The 18241-nt window shown below is 38.8% G+C and overlaps 1 protein-coding gene and 1 long non-coding RNA gene across 5 annotated transcripts in view; one reads left to right on the forward strand and one right to left on the reverse strand.

Annotated features, from left to right (window-relative positions):
* The window catches only part of DCHS2 (dachsous cadherin-related 2), a 259479-nt gene that overhangs the window by 98282 nt on the left and 142956 nt on the right, over nt 1–18241 (reverse strand). For all 4 annotated transcript variants that reach the window (XM_063664223.1, XM_054485608.2, XM_054485610.2 and 1 more), the window contains exons 4-5: nt 3554–3790; nt 1167–2183 (exon numbers count right to left, since the gene is read on the reverse strand). In XM_063664223.1, the coding sequence (XP_063520293.1) occupies nt 1167–2183; nt 3554–3790 (1254 nt within the window). The remainder of the gene's footprint in view (nt 1–1166; nt 2184–3553; nt 3791–18241) is intronic.
* LOC129035328 (uncharacterized) lies at nt 1748–3854 on the forward strand. Its single transcript, XR_008502166.1, has 3 exons — nt 1748–1899; nt 2878–2961; nt 3367–3854. It is a non-coding gene; the product is annotated as an uncharacterized LOC129035328 (long non-coding RNA).

Here is an 18241-nt window from a genome sequence, read left to right on the forward strand (position 1 = left end):
GGACACCTGGTCTTCTTGCAGGGGAGGGAAGATCACGGGGGAATCAACTGTAGTTTGCCTATTTTAAAGAAAAAAAACGAGTGAAATAGAAGACCTTGAAAACTAGCCATATGGAAGTAAAGTGCAAACAGGGTCATCCTGTATAGCTGTATGGTTTGTGCCCTTGCAGAAGGAGTCTCAGCTTAGGGAGTGAATGAGAGTGGAAAGGCAGCTTGCAACCTTCTTGGCAAGCCACGTGCCCTGTGAAAACCTCCATCTGCTGTGAAAGGTCACCTTCTCCTAACTCACAGAACAGAGACTTGAGAAAAAAGGCTTGAAGTTCATCAGAACTGAATGCAAAGTCTGTCCCACTAAAGGCAGTGGCACCATCTGCCCAGGTTATGACATAGATGGTGCCTGCTGGACCTGCACAAAAGGGAGCTTCCTCTCATCTTACCAGCTCCATGACCTTGGGTGTACTACTTGAGCTGTCGGAGTTTCAGTTTTCCCGGGTATGTATTTGCAGTATAGATATATTTCATTGTAAGGATTAAATAAACTGCCCGTAAACTTATTCAACATAAATTTTAAAATATAGTGACTTTTAATCTTTGATTTCTTAATTCAGACTTCAAAAATTTCACTGTAATTATTCCCCCTTTTCCTCTGGTTCCCCTGTCAGAATGAGAAAAAGGATATATATTCTTAGACTGATTTTGAAATCTTAACCAATGAATTGATTTCTAGCTTTACACTGATGATATTTATATTTCACAAAATACGTTTTGACATTTTTTAAATGTCTACAAATGGAAAAGGATGGTTGTTGAAAAAATTAGCCTTTACACAAGGATATATTCAATCCAGTTCTGACTATACCTCTAGTTCAGAAAAAGAACCGTATATTGGCAAGATGCGGATGTGATGCAGAGAAAGTATGAGTTATTATGGGTGCAACTCTATTCAATTTTTAATCCATTTTTAAGACCTCACAATACAGTAATCGAATACCTTATTTATTAAAAACCATTATTTCAATTGCATGTATGCACTAATGCTATACCTAACGATTTGAGTTTTCTCAATCCTGATTTTGTTTAATTTTAATTTTTGTTTTTACTTAAAGACCAGTGTGATAGTACTCAATCCTCATTTTAAAGGAATAGGTGGAAACTATGAAGTGCTACCTGTATTAGGATTCATCTTGAAGAATTTTCCATCAGACAAAAGGAAATATAATAGCTGTCCATTCTTTCCAGAGTCCATGTCAATAGCTGTAATTTTGCCTATTACCCCTTGGGGAACGGGGCTCTCTTCGACTTTCAAAAACAACACATCATGCAAGAAGGTGGGGGAATTGTCATTCTCATCCCGGACACGAACAATGACTGTAGTGCTCACATTTTGCAACAATCCGTCCTCGGGGATCCAAGCAAACACTCTAAAATTATATGTTTGGGTGGATTCATAGTCAAACTGTCGCCGCAAATAAATCCAGCCAGTGTAAGGGCGGATTCCAAATATAGCAGAGTCTACGCTGGGTTCCAGCGAGTACCTAAGCGGCGAGGCTGCACGCTGGGGGCCAGGTGGGTGCGCCTGTGTTTGCAGTATTTGTGTCATCGGTGAGAGAGACTCACTGACTTCCACTTGATAGACCAAATGTTCGAAAGCCCAGGATGGGCTGTGTTCGTGTTTCTCGATAACGACTGTCAGCACCAGCAGGGCTGCCTGAGGAGGCACGCCTTGGTCCTCGGCCCTGAGAGTCAGCGCGAGCTCCCGGTGCTTGCTCGCGCCCAGGCTGCCGTTGAGGAACAGCACCCCCAGGGCTCTGTCGATGGCAAAGACGCCCGGCTGCGGGCTGGCGATGGAGTACCGGATGAGTCCGTTCCGCCCACTGTCTCTGTCTTCCGCACGTGCGAGGTACAAGGCTGTGCCAGGGGCCGTGGTCTGGGATATTCTAATCTCATCCGAGGCCCTGAGGAACGCTGGGTGGTTGTCATTGACATCCACGACTGTTATGTTGACCTCCGTGCTGCTGCAAGCTGGGGCGCTGCTGAGCTGCGCCTGCACCGTGAGCACAACCACGGGCTGCGTCTCGTGATCCAGGGGCTTCCGGGTGCGAATAGTGCCCAGCCACGGGTGAATGGAGAACATTCCGCCGAGATCACCAGAAGAAATCCTGTAAAAGATTGGTTCTGAGGAGTCTGAAAAAGAAAGAGGGGACAACCACTGTATGTCAAAAGGGTGGACTCACTGGAAACTTAGAAATTGAAATATTAATACAGTCATCCGCTGCCTAATGACACTTCAGTCAATGATGGACCGCATATACTATGATGGTTCTGTAAGATTCTGACACCGTATTTTATTGTACCTTTTCTATGTTCACATACATAAATCCTTACCATTGGGGTACAACTGCCTACAGTATTAAGTGCAGTAATATGCTGTGCAGGTTTGTAGCCTGGGAGCAATCGACTATAACATTTAGCCTAGGTGTCTGGTAGGCCACACCATCTAGGTTCGTGTGAGTACACTCTGTGATGTCTGCACACTGACAAAATTTTCTAATGAGGCATTTCTCAAAACATTTCCCATCGTTAAGGACGTGTGATTGTATGTTCTCCATCTACAGAGACTACTGTGCAATGTCTTACTTCCTCCGCTCTCCAAAACCTGTTGAAAAGTGGATACATGGTTTTAAGAATTTTTTGGTGTATTAAAAGAATGCCCAATGGGCAAAGAGCAAGCCACAGGTTTCACTTTCTTCCTTCATCCCTCTTGCATTAGATAAAAGGGAAAGATATTCAGAAAATAATTCGGGTACCTTTTTTTATATATTTGAGGAAGTCAAGTTAAATTTATGTTGATGTTTCTCTATTATATCTATCTATGAAGGGCAAATACTCTCCATAGAGACTGAAGGAAGGGAGAGAGGAAGGAACAGGAGGGGACCAGGAGGAGGACAAGCTCTTTGGAAAGGTAATTCATTTCTAGGAATTTATCCTGCAGAGCTTCCTCTACAAGTGTGAAAAAGACACACATGGCTATTTGCTCAAGTACTATTTGGACTAGCAAGATTTTTTAAATCATTCAAATTGGTAACAAATGTAAACATAAAACATATCTAAGTTGAAATACTATAAACTGTCTTTTAAGGAGACAGAATGGCATCCAGTTATCTGGAAAGTTGTTCAGTATATACTAAGTGGGGAAAGAAGCTCTATAACAACAAATACAGAAGGATGCATTTTTGTCAAAAATTTGTAAATTGTGTGTGCATGTGTGTGTTTTTGTGAGTGGGTTATAGGAGACATATATTTTGCATATTATAATCTGTATTGTTTTAAACATTCTTTTTAAAATGCCTATTATTTTTGTGGTCAGAAAAAAAATTGTGGGATGGACAGGAACAATGTTGGAAGAACAAAGAACAACCCACAGGTTGTGTTATCTCCCTTGTTTTGACTTGTGTGGAAAGAAGAAAAAAATTATTCAAGATTGTACCGCCTAGGAAAAAACAAGAAGTATTCCAATAATGGACTTCCATGCAGCATAAGAAATAAGTACTTACTCAAGGGCTCTCTTGCTTTCACTGTTCCAATGGGACTATCTTCAGGCACATCTTCATAAACTAAGAAAGTGTACTTAGGCCTTTCAAACTCAGCAGGTGCCAGAGTTGTCTGGAAAATGTGTATGGTGATGTCGGCATTAATGACAGCTGTGAGCCCACCACCGTCTTGAGCAGAGACCATCAACGAAATTGTGGTAGATTCCAAATGACTAAGAGGTGATGTTAAGTAAATAATTCCTGGGTAAGAAAAAGAAAACATTGGTAAACAGATAACATGTAATAAATACTGATGAGCAATAGTAACACCTGGTCTGTTAAGTGTATTGTGATGTTTTATTTTCTGTGTTAACTGGGCCACAGGATGTCCAGACATTTGTTCAAACATTATTTTGAGTATGTCTGTGAGGGTGCTTTTGGATGACATTAACATTTAAATCTGTAGACTGAATAAGGCAGATCATCCTCCCTAATGTGGGCGGGCCTCATCCAATCCATTGAAGGCCTGAATAGAACAAAAAAGCTGACTAAGAGAGAATGGCTCCTGCTCCCAACCTGGGGCACTGGTTTTTCTCCAGCCTTCAGATTCAGATAGAAGCATTGGCTTTTCCTAGGTCTCCAGCCTGCTGGTCTTCAGTCTCAAACTATATGACTGGCTCTCCTGGCTCTCTCAGGTCTTTGGACTGAGACTGAAGCAACACTGCCAGCTCTCCTGGCTCAGCTTGATGGATCTGCTCACCCTGCAGATCTTGGGACTTGCCAGCCTTCATAATCACATGAGCCAATTCCTTGTGATCAGTCTCCTCATACATAAACACACATATACACACATACGTCCTGTTGATTCTGTTCTCTGAAGATGAACTGATACATGTATTTGCCAACCAAAGAACTTGAGCATATTTGCAAAACAATGTCAAATTATGTTAGGTAAGCAATATTTTCCTAGAGCTAAAACATTAGACATTTTAGAAGTATATACAGGCACTAGAAAAAATATAAATTGTGTTGTCTTTTTTAGGGCTTACCATATCACCAGCCCGAGATGACAGAAGATCAGATTACATCCCATAGTCCAGTGTATTCTAATGCAGGCTAGCACGGGGTTGTAGGGTGATTACAACCTGCTCAAGTGCCAGAATCCCAAGTCTACAGGATGAAACTAAAATTTTATCTTCTGAGGTATTTGACATTTGCCCTGAACTAGACCGTGTAGGGTAGCTCTCTTTTTAAACTGACTCCACTCACCTTTGTTGGTGAGAAGATATAATACAATAGCTGTGTACAACAAAACTTCAGCAAATGTAAAGACAAAGGGGACAAGAGTGATGACTTAGGCTTATGTATGCAGAGTATGTGAGAGGAGAACGTATTTATGGCTAAGTTGGGAAGAGATTCGGTAATACTGACACAAATGAATTATTTAATATTATTAATACTACCACTTAGTGTACTAGTTTAAAAACCTGAAAACAGATCTAATGCAATCAACTTAATGTTAAATGATGAGTTAATGGGTGCATCACACCAGCATGGCACACGTATACATATGTAACTAACCTGCACATTGTGCACATGTACCCTAAAACTTAAAGTATAATAATAAAATTTAAAAAAAAAGGAATGAACCTGTTAGTTTTGTTTAATGAGAAAAAGGTATGCAAACTTATTAAATGAATTTGCAAACAAATACGTATGGCTGGCCTTTATGGAATTCATCATGTACAACTGGCCATAACAATTAGTTAAATGAATGAATACTGCAGTCTTTGCCAGTTTAGGAGAAGTTGGCAAAAACATCAGGGATATCAGTTTCTAGGCATTAAAAGGTGACATCCATTTGATTTCTTCCTTTTTTATATAAAAATCTGCCCTCTTGCAACTTAAATTTCTTGTTTCTGTTTCTATTAGAAATTTAATAAAATATTCTTATTTATTGAAATCAAATATCTTACTTGGCCTGCTCTAGACACATACTCATTTTCCTTTTTTCCCCAGCTTTCTTAAGGTATAGTTGACCAATAAAATTACATACGTTTAAGGTGTACAATTTGACAATTTGTGATATATGTACATATACATACATATATAACCATTTTCTTTAATGATTCCTTATCTAATATGATTTTAAGTCATTTCTCTCACAGTTGTTTCTCCTAAACATGGTCCAAGTTGATCATCTCAATTTTGACACCCAAAGTGAACAAACTTTGTTTCCAGATACAATTTTACTATTAGAAAGCAGAGTATAAACACTCTTTACTAGAATACTATAAAATACAAATGTAAACAGCTATTAGTACACCAGCTTTTAGTAGCCATAGTCACATCTGGTTTCAGACTGATTTGATGGTCCATCAAAGCGCTCAGTACTTAACACAAAAAATTTCCAAGTCAGATCTTTCTCATCTGTTATTGCTGCAGTTTTTAAAAAATATTGCTTTAGTATTAAAGTCTCTGATTGATTGAAAAATAAAACTTGAATATACACAAATGTGTACAGAAGAAAAGAAAAAGTCCCTCTACCCCAAACATCCCCACTCGCCAGGTATATATTCTTCCAGAGCTACTACTAAATTCCAATTACAGAGAAATTTTAAAAGATTTTATGTTGACCTCTGATGATTCTGACAGTGAAAAACTTAATGTCTGCCTCAACACAACCTGGTCTTCGTGCGTCCTGATTGACTCCTTCTGAACTATTTTTATATTTGTGTTAGACCAGTCTTCTTGAAATCCAAATCTAGACACATCGATGGCTCCCCAGGTTTTCAGGGTAAAGCTTAAATGCCTTATCTTAACATACCAAGCCATTCATAAATGGCCCCTCTCCCTCTCTGTAACCCCATCTCATAGCTCTCTGTGTCATAGCTCTCTGTACAGTACCTTTTTCTCTACGCAAAGTGAACAACTTGTAATTTCCAGAAAAGACCTTGCTGTCTTCCATCCGGATTGCTGCGTCCTCTTCCCAGAACAACTTCTTCATCTTCTTTGATGTAACAATTTCTAGCCATATTTTATTATTATTATTATTGAGACAAAGTTTCACTCTGTTGCCCAGGTTGGAGTACAGTGGCATGATCTCGGCTTACTGTGACCTCCACCTCTTGGGTTCAAGTGATTCTCCTGCCTCAGCCTCCAGAGTAGCTGGCATTACAGGCATGTATCATCATGCCTGGCTAATTTTTGTATTTTTAGTAGAGACAGGGTTTCACCATGTTGGCCAGCCTGGTCTCGAACTCCTGACCTTGTGATTTGCCCGCCTCAGACTCCCAAAGTGCTGGGATTATAGGTGTGAGCCACTGCGCTTGGCCTCTAGTCATATTTTAAAACACAGCTCAGGTTTCATCTGGTGCAGCTGGCCTTCTTTTTCTCTCCACTTAGCTCTAGCTATCACTATTCTATGATCCCACAGCAGCCTGGGTACATGTGCCTGTTATGAACTTAACATGCCTTACTTAATTACCAGTTTTTAATATTTTATATCAGTCCTTCATTTACTCATTAGTTTACTCAATGATTTATAAATAAAATTAAAAGACATTTTGAAAATACATAAACAACAATTTACTATACATAAGGAGAAGAGAGTTCTGTAAGCAAAATGGAAAATAACTGAAAGTTAGATTAGCAGTGGATAAGAACAGGTAGTTTAGACAAGAAACAATAAAATTTTAATAAATATAATACTGCCTAAAATCACTAATAATAATGAAAATACAAAATTAAAACGACTACCTCATTTTTACCTCTCTGTTTTCCTAAAATATTTAAGTGACAATACCCAGAGTTAATAGCAGGTTGTTATTTATGTACATTCTCCAAAAGGCACTTTGGTGATATTTATCAAAATTTTAATTGTTCATATTCAATAACTCAGAAATCTACCCTATATTTGTGTAAGTACACAGAAATAAATCAAGAGGATGTCATTTGGAACACTGAAAATGACCTTAATATCCATCAAGAAAAGAATGGATGGTGCACTCTATTGTGGTATATCAATACAATAGAATATTGTGTAGCATCAAAATGAAGTAAACATACATGTTTTCACCTAGAAAGACTTTACACACTACACTTTATGTGAAAAACAAGTTGCAAAAGTGAGTCTATGTTATCAATCCATTGTGCTTAAAAAAATAATGTCAGTACAGCATTAGCCAGGATTCTCCAGAGAAGCAAACCAATGGGATCTCTCTCTCTCTGTAGATATAGATATCTATAGATCTTATATCTCTCATATCTACATATAGAGATAGATAGATAGACATCAATAGATAGATATAAAGTGAGATTTACGTTAAGGAATTGGCTGAGATTATGAAGTCTGAGAAGTCCCATGTTCACCCATCTGCAAGCTGGAGACCTAGAAAAGCTGATGGTATAGTTTGAAAGCCTGAGAGCCAGGTAGTCAGTGGTGTAGATTCTAGTCAGGGTCTGATGGCCTGAGAGCCAGGAGCACTGAGGGCAAGAGACTGATGTCTCAGCTCAAGCTGTTAGGCAGAGAGCAAATTCAACCTTCCTCCGCCTTTTTGTTCTTTTTCAGGCCCTCAGTGAATTAGATGATGCTCACCCATTCTAGGGCCGGCCATCTGCTTTACACAGTTCACCAATTCAAATGAAAATCCACCCACAGAGACACCCAGAAACAGTGTTTAATCAGCTATCTGGGCATCTCGTGGACTATTCAAGTTAACACAAAAAGTAATAATCACATGAACAAACTTTTTTTTTTTTTTTTTTTGAGATGGAGTCTCACTCTGTTGCCCAGGCTGGAGTGCAGTGGCGCGATCTCGGCTCACTGCAACCTCTGCCTCCTGGATTCAAGCGATTCTCCCGCCTCAGCCTCCTGAGTAGCTAGGACTACAGGCGCCCACCACCACGCCTAGCTAATTTTTGTATTTTTAGTAGAGACGGGTTTCACCATATTGGCCAGGCTGGTCTCAAACTCCTGACCTCGTGGTCTGCCCATCTCGGCCTCCCAGAGTGCTGGGATTACAGGTGTGAGCCACCGCACCCAGCCAAACATTTTAAAAATCATGGTATATCTCTATTTAATGTAAAAGAAAAATTCATGAAAACCTGCTGAGAATATTTGATTACAGAACACTACATAAAGTTTGAGTACAAACACTAATACATATACGATGTGTATACACACAGAACTATGCATACTGAAAAATATGAAAGGATAGGAACTGTCAAGGGAAGTCATCTTTGTGTGTTGAGATTACGGGAAGCTCACTTTTTACTTCTTACATTCCTATAGTTTAAAATTTTTTAATAATTGTATGTTAACTTTGTAAATGAAAAAATATATTTTAAAGATATTCAGCAAAAGAAGATATGTTTGGTTATTTATTTAACTTTTTCAGGACTATGAAGGAAACTTGTAAGCTATAGTGTAAACTAAGATTGGACATTAAAATGTGGGCTTTTAAAAATAATTGCAGAGCACACTTCCTTAAAAAGAGGATTCTTATTCTACAAAAAATTTCAAGAATGAATATCATGGATATTTCAGAACCATCAGATAAAGATATTAAAGGGATTAATTTCCATTAAATCAATCCCTGAGGTTATAATAAACAAACTCTGGAGAAGCTGTCTATATAAAGCTGAACATGAAAAATAATGTTTCAAATACTCAAATTACTAAAATGTGTCTTAGTAACATATGGCAAATTGTGAAGTCTAATAAAATTGATATCTATACTATATTCACTCTGCTACTGAAAAGCATTCTCTCTGGTAGGACTATTTGGTGTCTAATTATACCCCCTCCAAATCCCCAAACTGGCATTTTTAATTGAGACAGTTTAATAATAGTTTTTGAGGTTCCCGATGATTTGACATTGGGGAGCAAGAAGCAACACATCACTTATTTTATCCTTGATACCACCTAGAATGTTAGTCCATGAAGCAAAATTAAGTTTACTGTCTTAACAAAATTTTACTGATGAATGTCCATTTTATTTGCCATATTATGAGTTAACAAATAAATTTGAAGGAAAGGAAAAGGGAAGAAAAAGGGAGACATGACATCAATTACAGAGAGTTATACAAATGTAACCTTTTCAAGAATCTTTACCCTTAAAGAATTTATACAAGCCAATCAGTAACTAAGTGTAATGTCAACAAAGACAAATAAGCTGTCGGTTATAGATGAGCAGGAGATAACGAAATTTAAAGTTGTATGTAAACAGTGAAACATCACACAAATGTTAGCTACTACGAAGAGGGCTTAGCTTAGAACCTTGCATATGGTAGCCACTCAAAGAAATGAATTTATGTGGGGGGAGAATCGTGAACCTTACTTCTCAAAGGGAAGTGCCTTGTTAATAATTTGAAAAAACGTTTTCGCCCGGGCGCAGTGGCTCACGCCTGTAATCCCAGCACTCTGGGAGGCCGAGGCGGGTGGATCACGAGGTCAGGAGATGGAGACCATACTGGCTAACACAGTGAAACTCTGTCTCTACTAAAAATACAGAAAAATTAGCCGGGCGTGGTGGAGGGCGCCTTCAGTCCCAGCTATTTGGGAGGCTGAGGCAGGAGAATGGCGTGAACCCGGGAGATGGAGGTTGCAGTGAGCGGAGACCGCGCCACTGCACTCCAGCCTGAGAGACAGAGGGAGACTCCGTCTCAAAAAAAAAAAAAAAAAAAAAAAAAGAACGTTTTCAAGTATTTCAAAACACTGCTCTATAAGCACCTAACCATAAAAGGTAAATCTCTGAAATCTCAGTTTTCTGCTAGGTTTTAAAAAGAAAATGCCTGTTATCATATTCCTCCATTTTTCATTTCATAGAAGTCTTAGAAGTAGAGACCATCACTCTATATACTGTATATGTATCTTAATGCATACATTCATATATATACACACACATTCATATATATACACACACATATCTATCTATATATAATATGTTGATCTATCAAAAATTCCTGTGTGGTAATGGGATTATAAATATTGTGTGAACAAAAAACCTGTCCATCTATTGCTAGGCTCTAAGTAATTTTTCAGTAACATGAGAAACTCCACTGTTTTCTGTGCATACCCACAGGCTAATCACTTAAACCTACCATGGTTTTACCTTAATCCCCCCGGTAATATCGGACAGAAGTATTTCCTGTCTGAAAGTGCTCAATCCTTGGGTTAATTATTTCCAGAAGCCCAAAAGTTTAGTCTTTTTAATTTTTTTTTTTTATTAAATGAAAGCATTATACTCAACTAAATATAACCATCAAAAGAAATCAACACAATTGGTAAATTCACTTGTCTTTGAACTTGAAGGGCTTTAGAGATACTGTGGGCTTTATTCCAGACCACTGCATTAAAGCCAATACTGCAAAAAAAAGTGAGACACTGAAATTTTTTGATTTTCCAGTGCATAAAAAGTTATGTTTACACTATGTTGTAGCCTATTCAGTGTGCAATAACAGTAAGTCTAAAGAAAACAACATATATACCTTAATTTAAAAATACTTTATTGGTAAAAAAGAAAAAAGTGTTAATGGTCATTTGAGATTTTAGTGAGTGGTAATCTTTTTGTTGGTGGAGGGGCTTGCCTCAATGTAGATGGGTACTAACTGGTCAGTGTGGTGGTTACTGAAGGTGGTGGTGGCTGTGGCAGTTTCTTAAAATAAGACAACAATGAAGGTTGCCACAGTGATTGACTCTTCCTTCCACAAAATATTTTTTTCTGTAGCATGCAATGCTGTTTGCTAATAGTTTACCCACATTAGAACTTCTTTAAAATTGGAGCCAATCCTCCTAGGCCCTGCTGCTGATTTATCAACTAAGTATATGGAATATTCTAACTCCTTTGTTGTCATTTCAACAATGTTCACAACATCTTCCCCAGGAGTAGATTCCATCTCAAGAAACCATTTTCTTTGCTCATCCAAAAAAGCAATTCCTCATCAGTTTAAGTGTTATCACGAGATTGCAACAATTCTGTCACCTCTTCAGGCTCCACTTCTAATTCTATGTCTCTTGCTATTTTTACCACTTCACCGAAGTGGTGATTCCCTCAAAGTCATCTGTGAGGGTTGGAGTCAACTTCTTCCAAACTCCTATGTTAACCTCCCTCCATGAATCACAAATGTTCTTAATGGCATCTAGAATGGTGCATCCTTTCCAGAAAGTTTTCAATGTATTTTACCCAAATATATCAGAGGACTCACTATCTATGGCAGCTATAGCCTTAGGAAATGTATTTCTTAAATAAAATACTTGAAAGTCAAAATTACTCCTTGATGGGTGCATGGATTGTAGAATGAACCTTGTGTTAGGAGGCATTAAGAAAAAACCTCCTTGTATATCTTCATCAGACCTCTTAGGTAGCCATGTGCATTGTCAGTGAGCAGTAATGTTTTGAAAGAATTTTTTGTGAATAATAGGTCTCAACAGTGGGTTTAAAATATTCTGTAAACCAGGCTATAGACAGATGATATCTGTAAACAGATAACATCTGTTTGTCATCCAGGCTCTGTTGTTCCTTTTATAAAGCATAGTCAGAGTGGATACAGTATATTTCTTAAGAGCCCTAGGACTTTCAGAATGATAAATTAGCATTGTTCCACTTAAAGTCACCAGCTGCATTAGCTCCTAAACAAGAGAGTCAGCCTGCCCTTTTAAGCTTTGAAGCCAGGCATTGACTTCTCCTCTCTAGCTATGAAAGTCCTAGATGGCATCTTATTTCATATAAGGCTGTTTCATCTACATTGAAAATCTATTGTTTAGTGTAACCACCTTCAACAATAATCTTAGCTAGATTTTCTAGATACCTTGCTGCAGCTTCTCCATCAGCACTTGCTGCTTCATCTTGCACTTTTAGGTAATGGAGATGGCGTCTTCCCTTAAACCTCATAAACCAACCTCTGCTAGCTTCAAATTTTTTTTCTGCAGCTTCCTCATCTCTTTCAGCCTTCCTATATTTAAAAAGAGTTAGGACCTTGCTCTGGATTAGGCTTTGGCTTAAGGGAATGATGTGGCTGCTTTGATCTATCCAGACCACTCAAACTTTCTGACTCAGCAATGAGTCTCTTTTGCTTTCTTATCATTTGTGTGTTCACTGGAGTGTACTTTTAATTCCCTTTGAGAACTTTTTCTTTACATTCACAATTCGGATGACTGTGCAAGATGCCTAGCTGTTGGCTTATCTGCACTTTTGACATGCCTTTGTCACTATGCTTAATCATATCTAGCTTTTCATTTAAAGAGAGAGATATGCCACTCTTCCTTTCATTCGGACACTTAGAAGCCATTATAGGGTTATTAACTGCCAAATTTCAACATTGCTGTGTCTTGGGGATTAGGGCAGCCTGGGAAGAGAGAGAGAGACAGGAAACAGCCAACGGGTGGAGCAATCAGAGCACACACAACATTTATCAATTATGTTAGCAGTCTTTCATGGCTATGGTTTGTGGCATCCCCAAACAATTACAATAGTAATATCAAAAATTATTGATCACAGATCACCATAACACATATAATAATAATAATGAAAAAGTTTGAAATATTGTGAGAATTATCAAAATGTGACACAGAGACACAAAGTGTCCCCATAACACTAATAAATTTTCTTGAGGAGAGTGGCCACAAACCATGAATTTGTAAAAAGCACACTATCTGTGAAGCACAATGAAGTGGGGTATGCCTGTATAAATAGGCTGGGCTTAGATCTGAGCATGGCTACTAAGTCATTTATCAGCAAATATGCATATCTATACATTCAGTCACTTCCTTCATTTCTTGAATTATATTCAATATATTTGTTTTGGTCAGGGTCTAATCAGGGAAACTGAAACTGTCCTAAGAATTTTAGAGGCTATTTAATTAAAGAAACTGATTACACAAGTATGGGAAAGCCAAAAGAATAAGAAGGGGATGATGAACAGTAACTCCAAGAACCTGCAACCTTCTCCAGGGTTGCAGAAACAGAAGGAAAAAGGCAGTATTGCTACCTCTATCAAAAAGAGGAGGAGGGTGAGCCATGGTGTGTCTTGGAGCCCTGCGGCAGTGCCACAGGACTGGCATCCACAGCTCCGAGGCGTCTCTGCGCAGCTGAGACTCAGGTGTCTCAGAGGATGAGTGCACAGCTATGTTCAAACCTTTAATGGCAGGATCCAGGAAGTACTCTGGTCACCATGGTGTGGCTGCTATAACCCGAGGAGGCCTGGTGAGGGCAGTGCTCACTGTCCAAAAGGTCTTGCGTGGCTGATATAGCTGATGGTGGCATTTCTGAGGAAAATGGTGCAGTTGGTGCCAAAGGACTTGGGAGGAATGCTAAACACAGAAGAAAGCATGAAAAAGCCCCTTCTCTCCTCCTCCTGATGTCCAGTTTCCTACCAGTACCTGCCACTGGTGAAACAGATCTGAAAGCCGGCATAACAGTGTCTTGGGGCGTCAGTCCCCATCTGGCTGTGCCTTCTCCCAAGATGTCTAGGTCCCAGCTCTGCAGGGCCTCCTCACTAATGCTAAGTTTTGATGATGCCAAATGTTTAGCTTAGTTCCCCCAGCCTAGGGGTGATAGTTGCTTCCACCATATGTTAACCTTGGTGTTTCCTTTTTGCCTTTTCTGTCTTCCATTATCCACTTAACAAGCTGTCTATATTAAATTACTTCTGTTACTATAAATGTTATTGTTTCTGTTTTCCTGACTGGATGCTGACTGGCGCTGATCTAACTGATTCTAGTGGCCTGCCTTGTACTAATTAGATGTAATAATCACTATGGCTTGAAGGGATGTGATGTTTGACCAATGTCACCTTGTTCACATGTCAAGGTTCTCCAAGCAAATAAACAAGTGCATGCTGGGCAGACAAAAACTACAAGTCCTAATTATGCCACCCTTACAAAACAGGCTCTTGTTATTCTCTGCCTAACTCCCCTGTTGTTTCCTTCATGAAACCTATCATAACCTGTGGTATTTTCTGTTTTCCTGTTTTCGTTTGTCCCCTTCCACAAGTTAAGGCCCATGAGAGCAAGGACTATGTCTGTCTCATTCACCACTACCAAACAGGGTCTGGCACAGTCCCAGGCTCAGAAAAGGTGCTTGGTAATTATTTGTTGAATTAATTAACAAATGAACAAACCAACCTGGAAAAAATCATGGCTTCAGATTAGTCAGAATTACACAAAGAAGAAATAAGATGTCTTAGTCAGTTTGGCTGCTATAGCAAAAGTAGCATAGACTGGGTCGCTCACACTTCTGGAGGCTGGGAAGCCCTAGATCATGGTGCTAGCAGATTCAGTGTCTGGACAGGGCTCTCTTCCTGGTTTGCAGACAGCCATTTTCTTGTATCCTCACATGGCAGAAGAAGCAAGCTCTAGTCCCTCTCTTCATATAAGCCACTCATCCCATTGTGGAGCACCACCATTATGACTTTATCTAAACGTAATTAACTCCCAAAGACCCTGTCTCCTAATTCCATCCCATTAGGGGTGAGGGCTTCAACATATGAATTTTGGAGGGGCACAAACATGTAGTCCATAGCAGAAGAGTAATGTGGTGTCAGAACTCCAGATCAAATATTTACATAATTATACATCTGTAACAATTTATAGTGTGGGCTACCAAGGCAAGAATAGATAATAGAATGGAACAGATAGCCCCTACAAAGATGCTAGTCTACTTAAGTGGCAGTTATGATATTATTGAAGGAATTCCTCTAGGTCCTGATGTATTACATTTAAAAATCAGTCAACTCAGAGAGGGAAAATCAATCCACAACAACTTTGTCCCATGCAATGTAGTTTCAGTGTATAAAATCACTTTTGTCCCTTTGGTAAAAACATGTCCTTATTTAGTCAACATATATAATTATTTTTAATACATTATACATGAATTCTACCTAATTGCCCATTTAATAAAGAAAGTCACCAGATCAGGTGCCTATGTAAGTAACTCTTCATGCTTAAAGTCGAATTCATGGAACCCTGAAAAGTCATTTATTGAGCTGCTTCTACTTAAGACCACAAAATTTGTCCCTGGACAGTGGGAAGCTATTTTATGTTCAAAAACTATAGAGAAATAATTCATAATTCCTAGATACCCATCAAAAAGTCTACCCCATATTTAACTGTACTCATTTGCATTTTAAACCCATACTCCCCCTCTTGATGTGGAGTATTTACCATAACAAGCTGCAAACTTTGTGTCACAAAACTGGACCTTTAAAATACCCTGATTTTTAATGATAATGTCTGACCTTCAGATTTGTATGTACCTAACTCTTGTGAACCTGCTTAGGATGATATATTAAAGATATGTCTGTGACAGTTAGAAGACCACTTTAATCAATGCAATATATTCAGAGGATATAATCATTATTTCGGTTTAAAATACGAGTCTCCCTCCTGCATCAGTACTGCACAAACAAATGAGTGACGTTTGTAATGTTTTTAATCCTTGCCTTCAAATGCTATGAATGTTAGATTTCTGATTCTATATGCTAATTTTATGTTCTCAGTGCTAGGTTTATGTGGGAATGATTTTGATTAAATCTTAGCAGAACCAGACTTCCTACATAAACCTGGCATCCTAGATATTTTCCATATGGGGAATGGCTTCTTAAAAGCAAGGCAAGAAATCTATTATTTAGGGTTGATGGAGTAAGAAAAGAGCATAGAGTCAGATTTTTGCATCAGATACAGCTGGGTTCAAATTTTGGTTCTATCAATCCCTAGTTTGATCTTCAGCAGTTTCTTAAGTGCTCTGAGCTTCTGTTTATCACTTTAAACAGACTGAAGAATCAGACTAATACCATTTACTGTGCAGAACTGCTATGAGGATAAAATTACATCGTATATACAAACAAAGTACTGTTGTACTACAGTATAGTACTACAAAGTACTGTAGCATAGTGTCTGACATATACTGACTGCTTAATACAATACTAGTTCCCTTCCTTCTCTCCTAAGGACTACAAGGTATTAGATGGGTAATTCCATGCACCAAGAAATAATCAATAATGAATGATTTAAAAATATTTTGGGGAAAGGGAAAGTAGGAGGAACTGGAGTAGCATCAATACTTCACTGCAAAGCATGCATAGGAAGTCCGCTGGAAGAGCTGACCAGTGGCCAATCTGACCTGGTCAGATTAAGCCCCTCTACTTAAATGGTACAGATTTCTGGTCCATAGACTTATCTAAACCAGTCCTGGATAGATGTATATTTTGCATTTGTCCCACTACTGCAGATGGCGGACTCTTATAGTTTGCATGGGGTTTACAATGTGTTCCCCTAAGTTAATATTTCAAAATCTTTTCAATAAATCTTTCTGATTTTATAAAGCTGGATAGTGACACAAGTTGGCAACAGGGATGTGGGCTGATAGTCCCTTTTTGGGAGGCCCAAATACATTTCCAGTGGACACAGATGGCTTAACTATTATTCTCTCTCACTTTGTCATTTGAAACACTGATCATTTGAGAGAATCAACTCTGAACACCACTATTTACACCAACCTACCACCACCAACAGACATAACACTGATTTAAATATTCAGTTTAAAGGAAATAATTTACTTAAAGCAAAACCCAAAACCCTTGAAGACCTGGACCTGACAGTGGTCCTCACAGTTGGGAGTACCATGGAAAGGTCATAAATTTGGCAATAATTGAGAAAAGAATCGAGTATTATTTTAAGATAACATACTTTTAGAACGGTAATATAGTAAGTTGGATCATGTCTCACCAACTTTATGTCCACTTGGATCCTCAGAATATGACCTTATTTGGAAAAGGGTCTTTGTAGATATAATTAGTTAAGGATCTCAAGAGGAAATCATCCTGGTTTTAAGGGTGCCCTAAATCCAGTGACCAGTGTCCATCCACAAGGAAGGACACAAGAAGACACAGAAAAGAAGGCCATACAAAAATGGAAACAGAGACGAGAGTTACGCTGCCATAGACCAAGGAGTGCCAAAGATCACCAACAAACACCAGAAGCTAAGGGAGGTTCCGGAAGGAAATAATCCTGTTGACACCTTGATTTCAGACTTCTGGCCTCCAGAACTGTTAGAGAATGAGATTCTGCTGTCTAAGCCACCCAGTGCGTAGTGCTTTGTTATGGCAGTCCTAGGACATGAACACCGGCAGGAGGCATACGGTAAGGTGGGAACTCTGAAGCCAGACTGTCTCAGTTCACATTTTGGTTGTCACTTTCTCATCATGTTTATGGGCTGCTGATCTTTTTTGGATTCGTTTGCTCATTTGTGAAATGGAGACAAAAATAGTTCCTACATCAAAGGTTTGGCATGACAGTTAAATCGGGCAGTTAATGCTCAATAAATATTGCCAAAAGACAAAATGACAACAAATTTAGTTTAAATATCTTAATTGGCTTTTATTTGCAATTCTAGAATTGAGAAAAACCTTGATGTGTTCCAACGAGCTGAACAGAAGTGGCTGGCTTTATAGACAGGAAGTGGCTGGCTTTACAGACAGAAAAGGAAAGCAGAAACAGAGAACAAAAAGTTGTTTCACAGTTACTTTCCTTGTAAAGGTTAAATCAGACGGGACTTTCTTATCATGCCAGCTAAAACTGGCTCGTTTGGGGATTTGGCTATTTAATATCCCTCTCTCTTCTGATTTCTCGGAAGGTGAAATAACTTCATTTCAGCTTGGTGGCCATGAAACTTTAGCATGAGTGGCGCCATTTTGGTCTGGTCCATTGGGCCT

The sequence above is a fragment of the Pongo pygmaeus genome, chromosome 3 (genome assembly GCF_028885625.2).
Source record: "Pongo pygmaeus isolate AG05252 chromosome 3, NHGRI_mPonPyg2-v2.0_pri, whole genome shotgun sequence".
Taxonomy (NCBI): domain Eukaryota; kingdom Metazoa; phylum Chordata; class Mammalia; order Primates; family Hominidae; genus Pongo; species Pongo pygmaeus.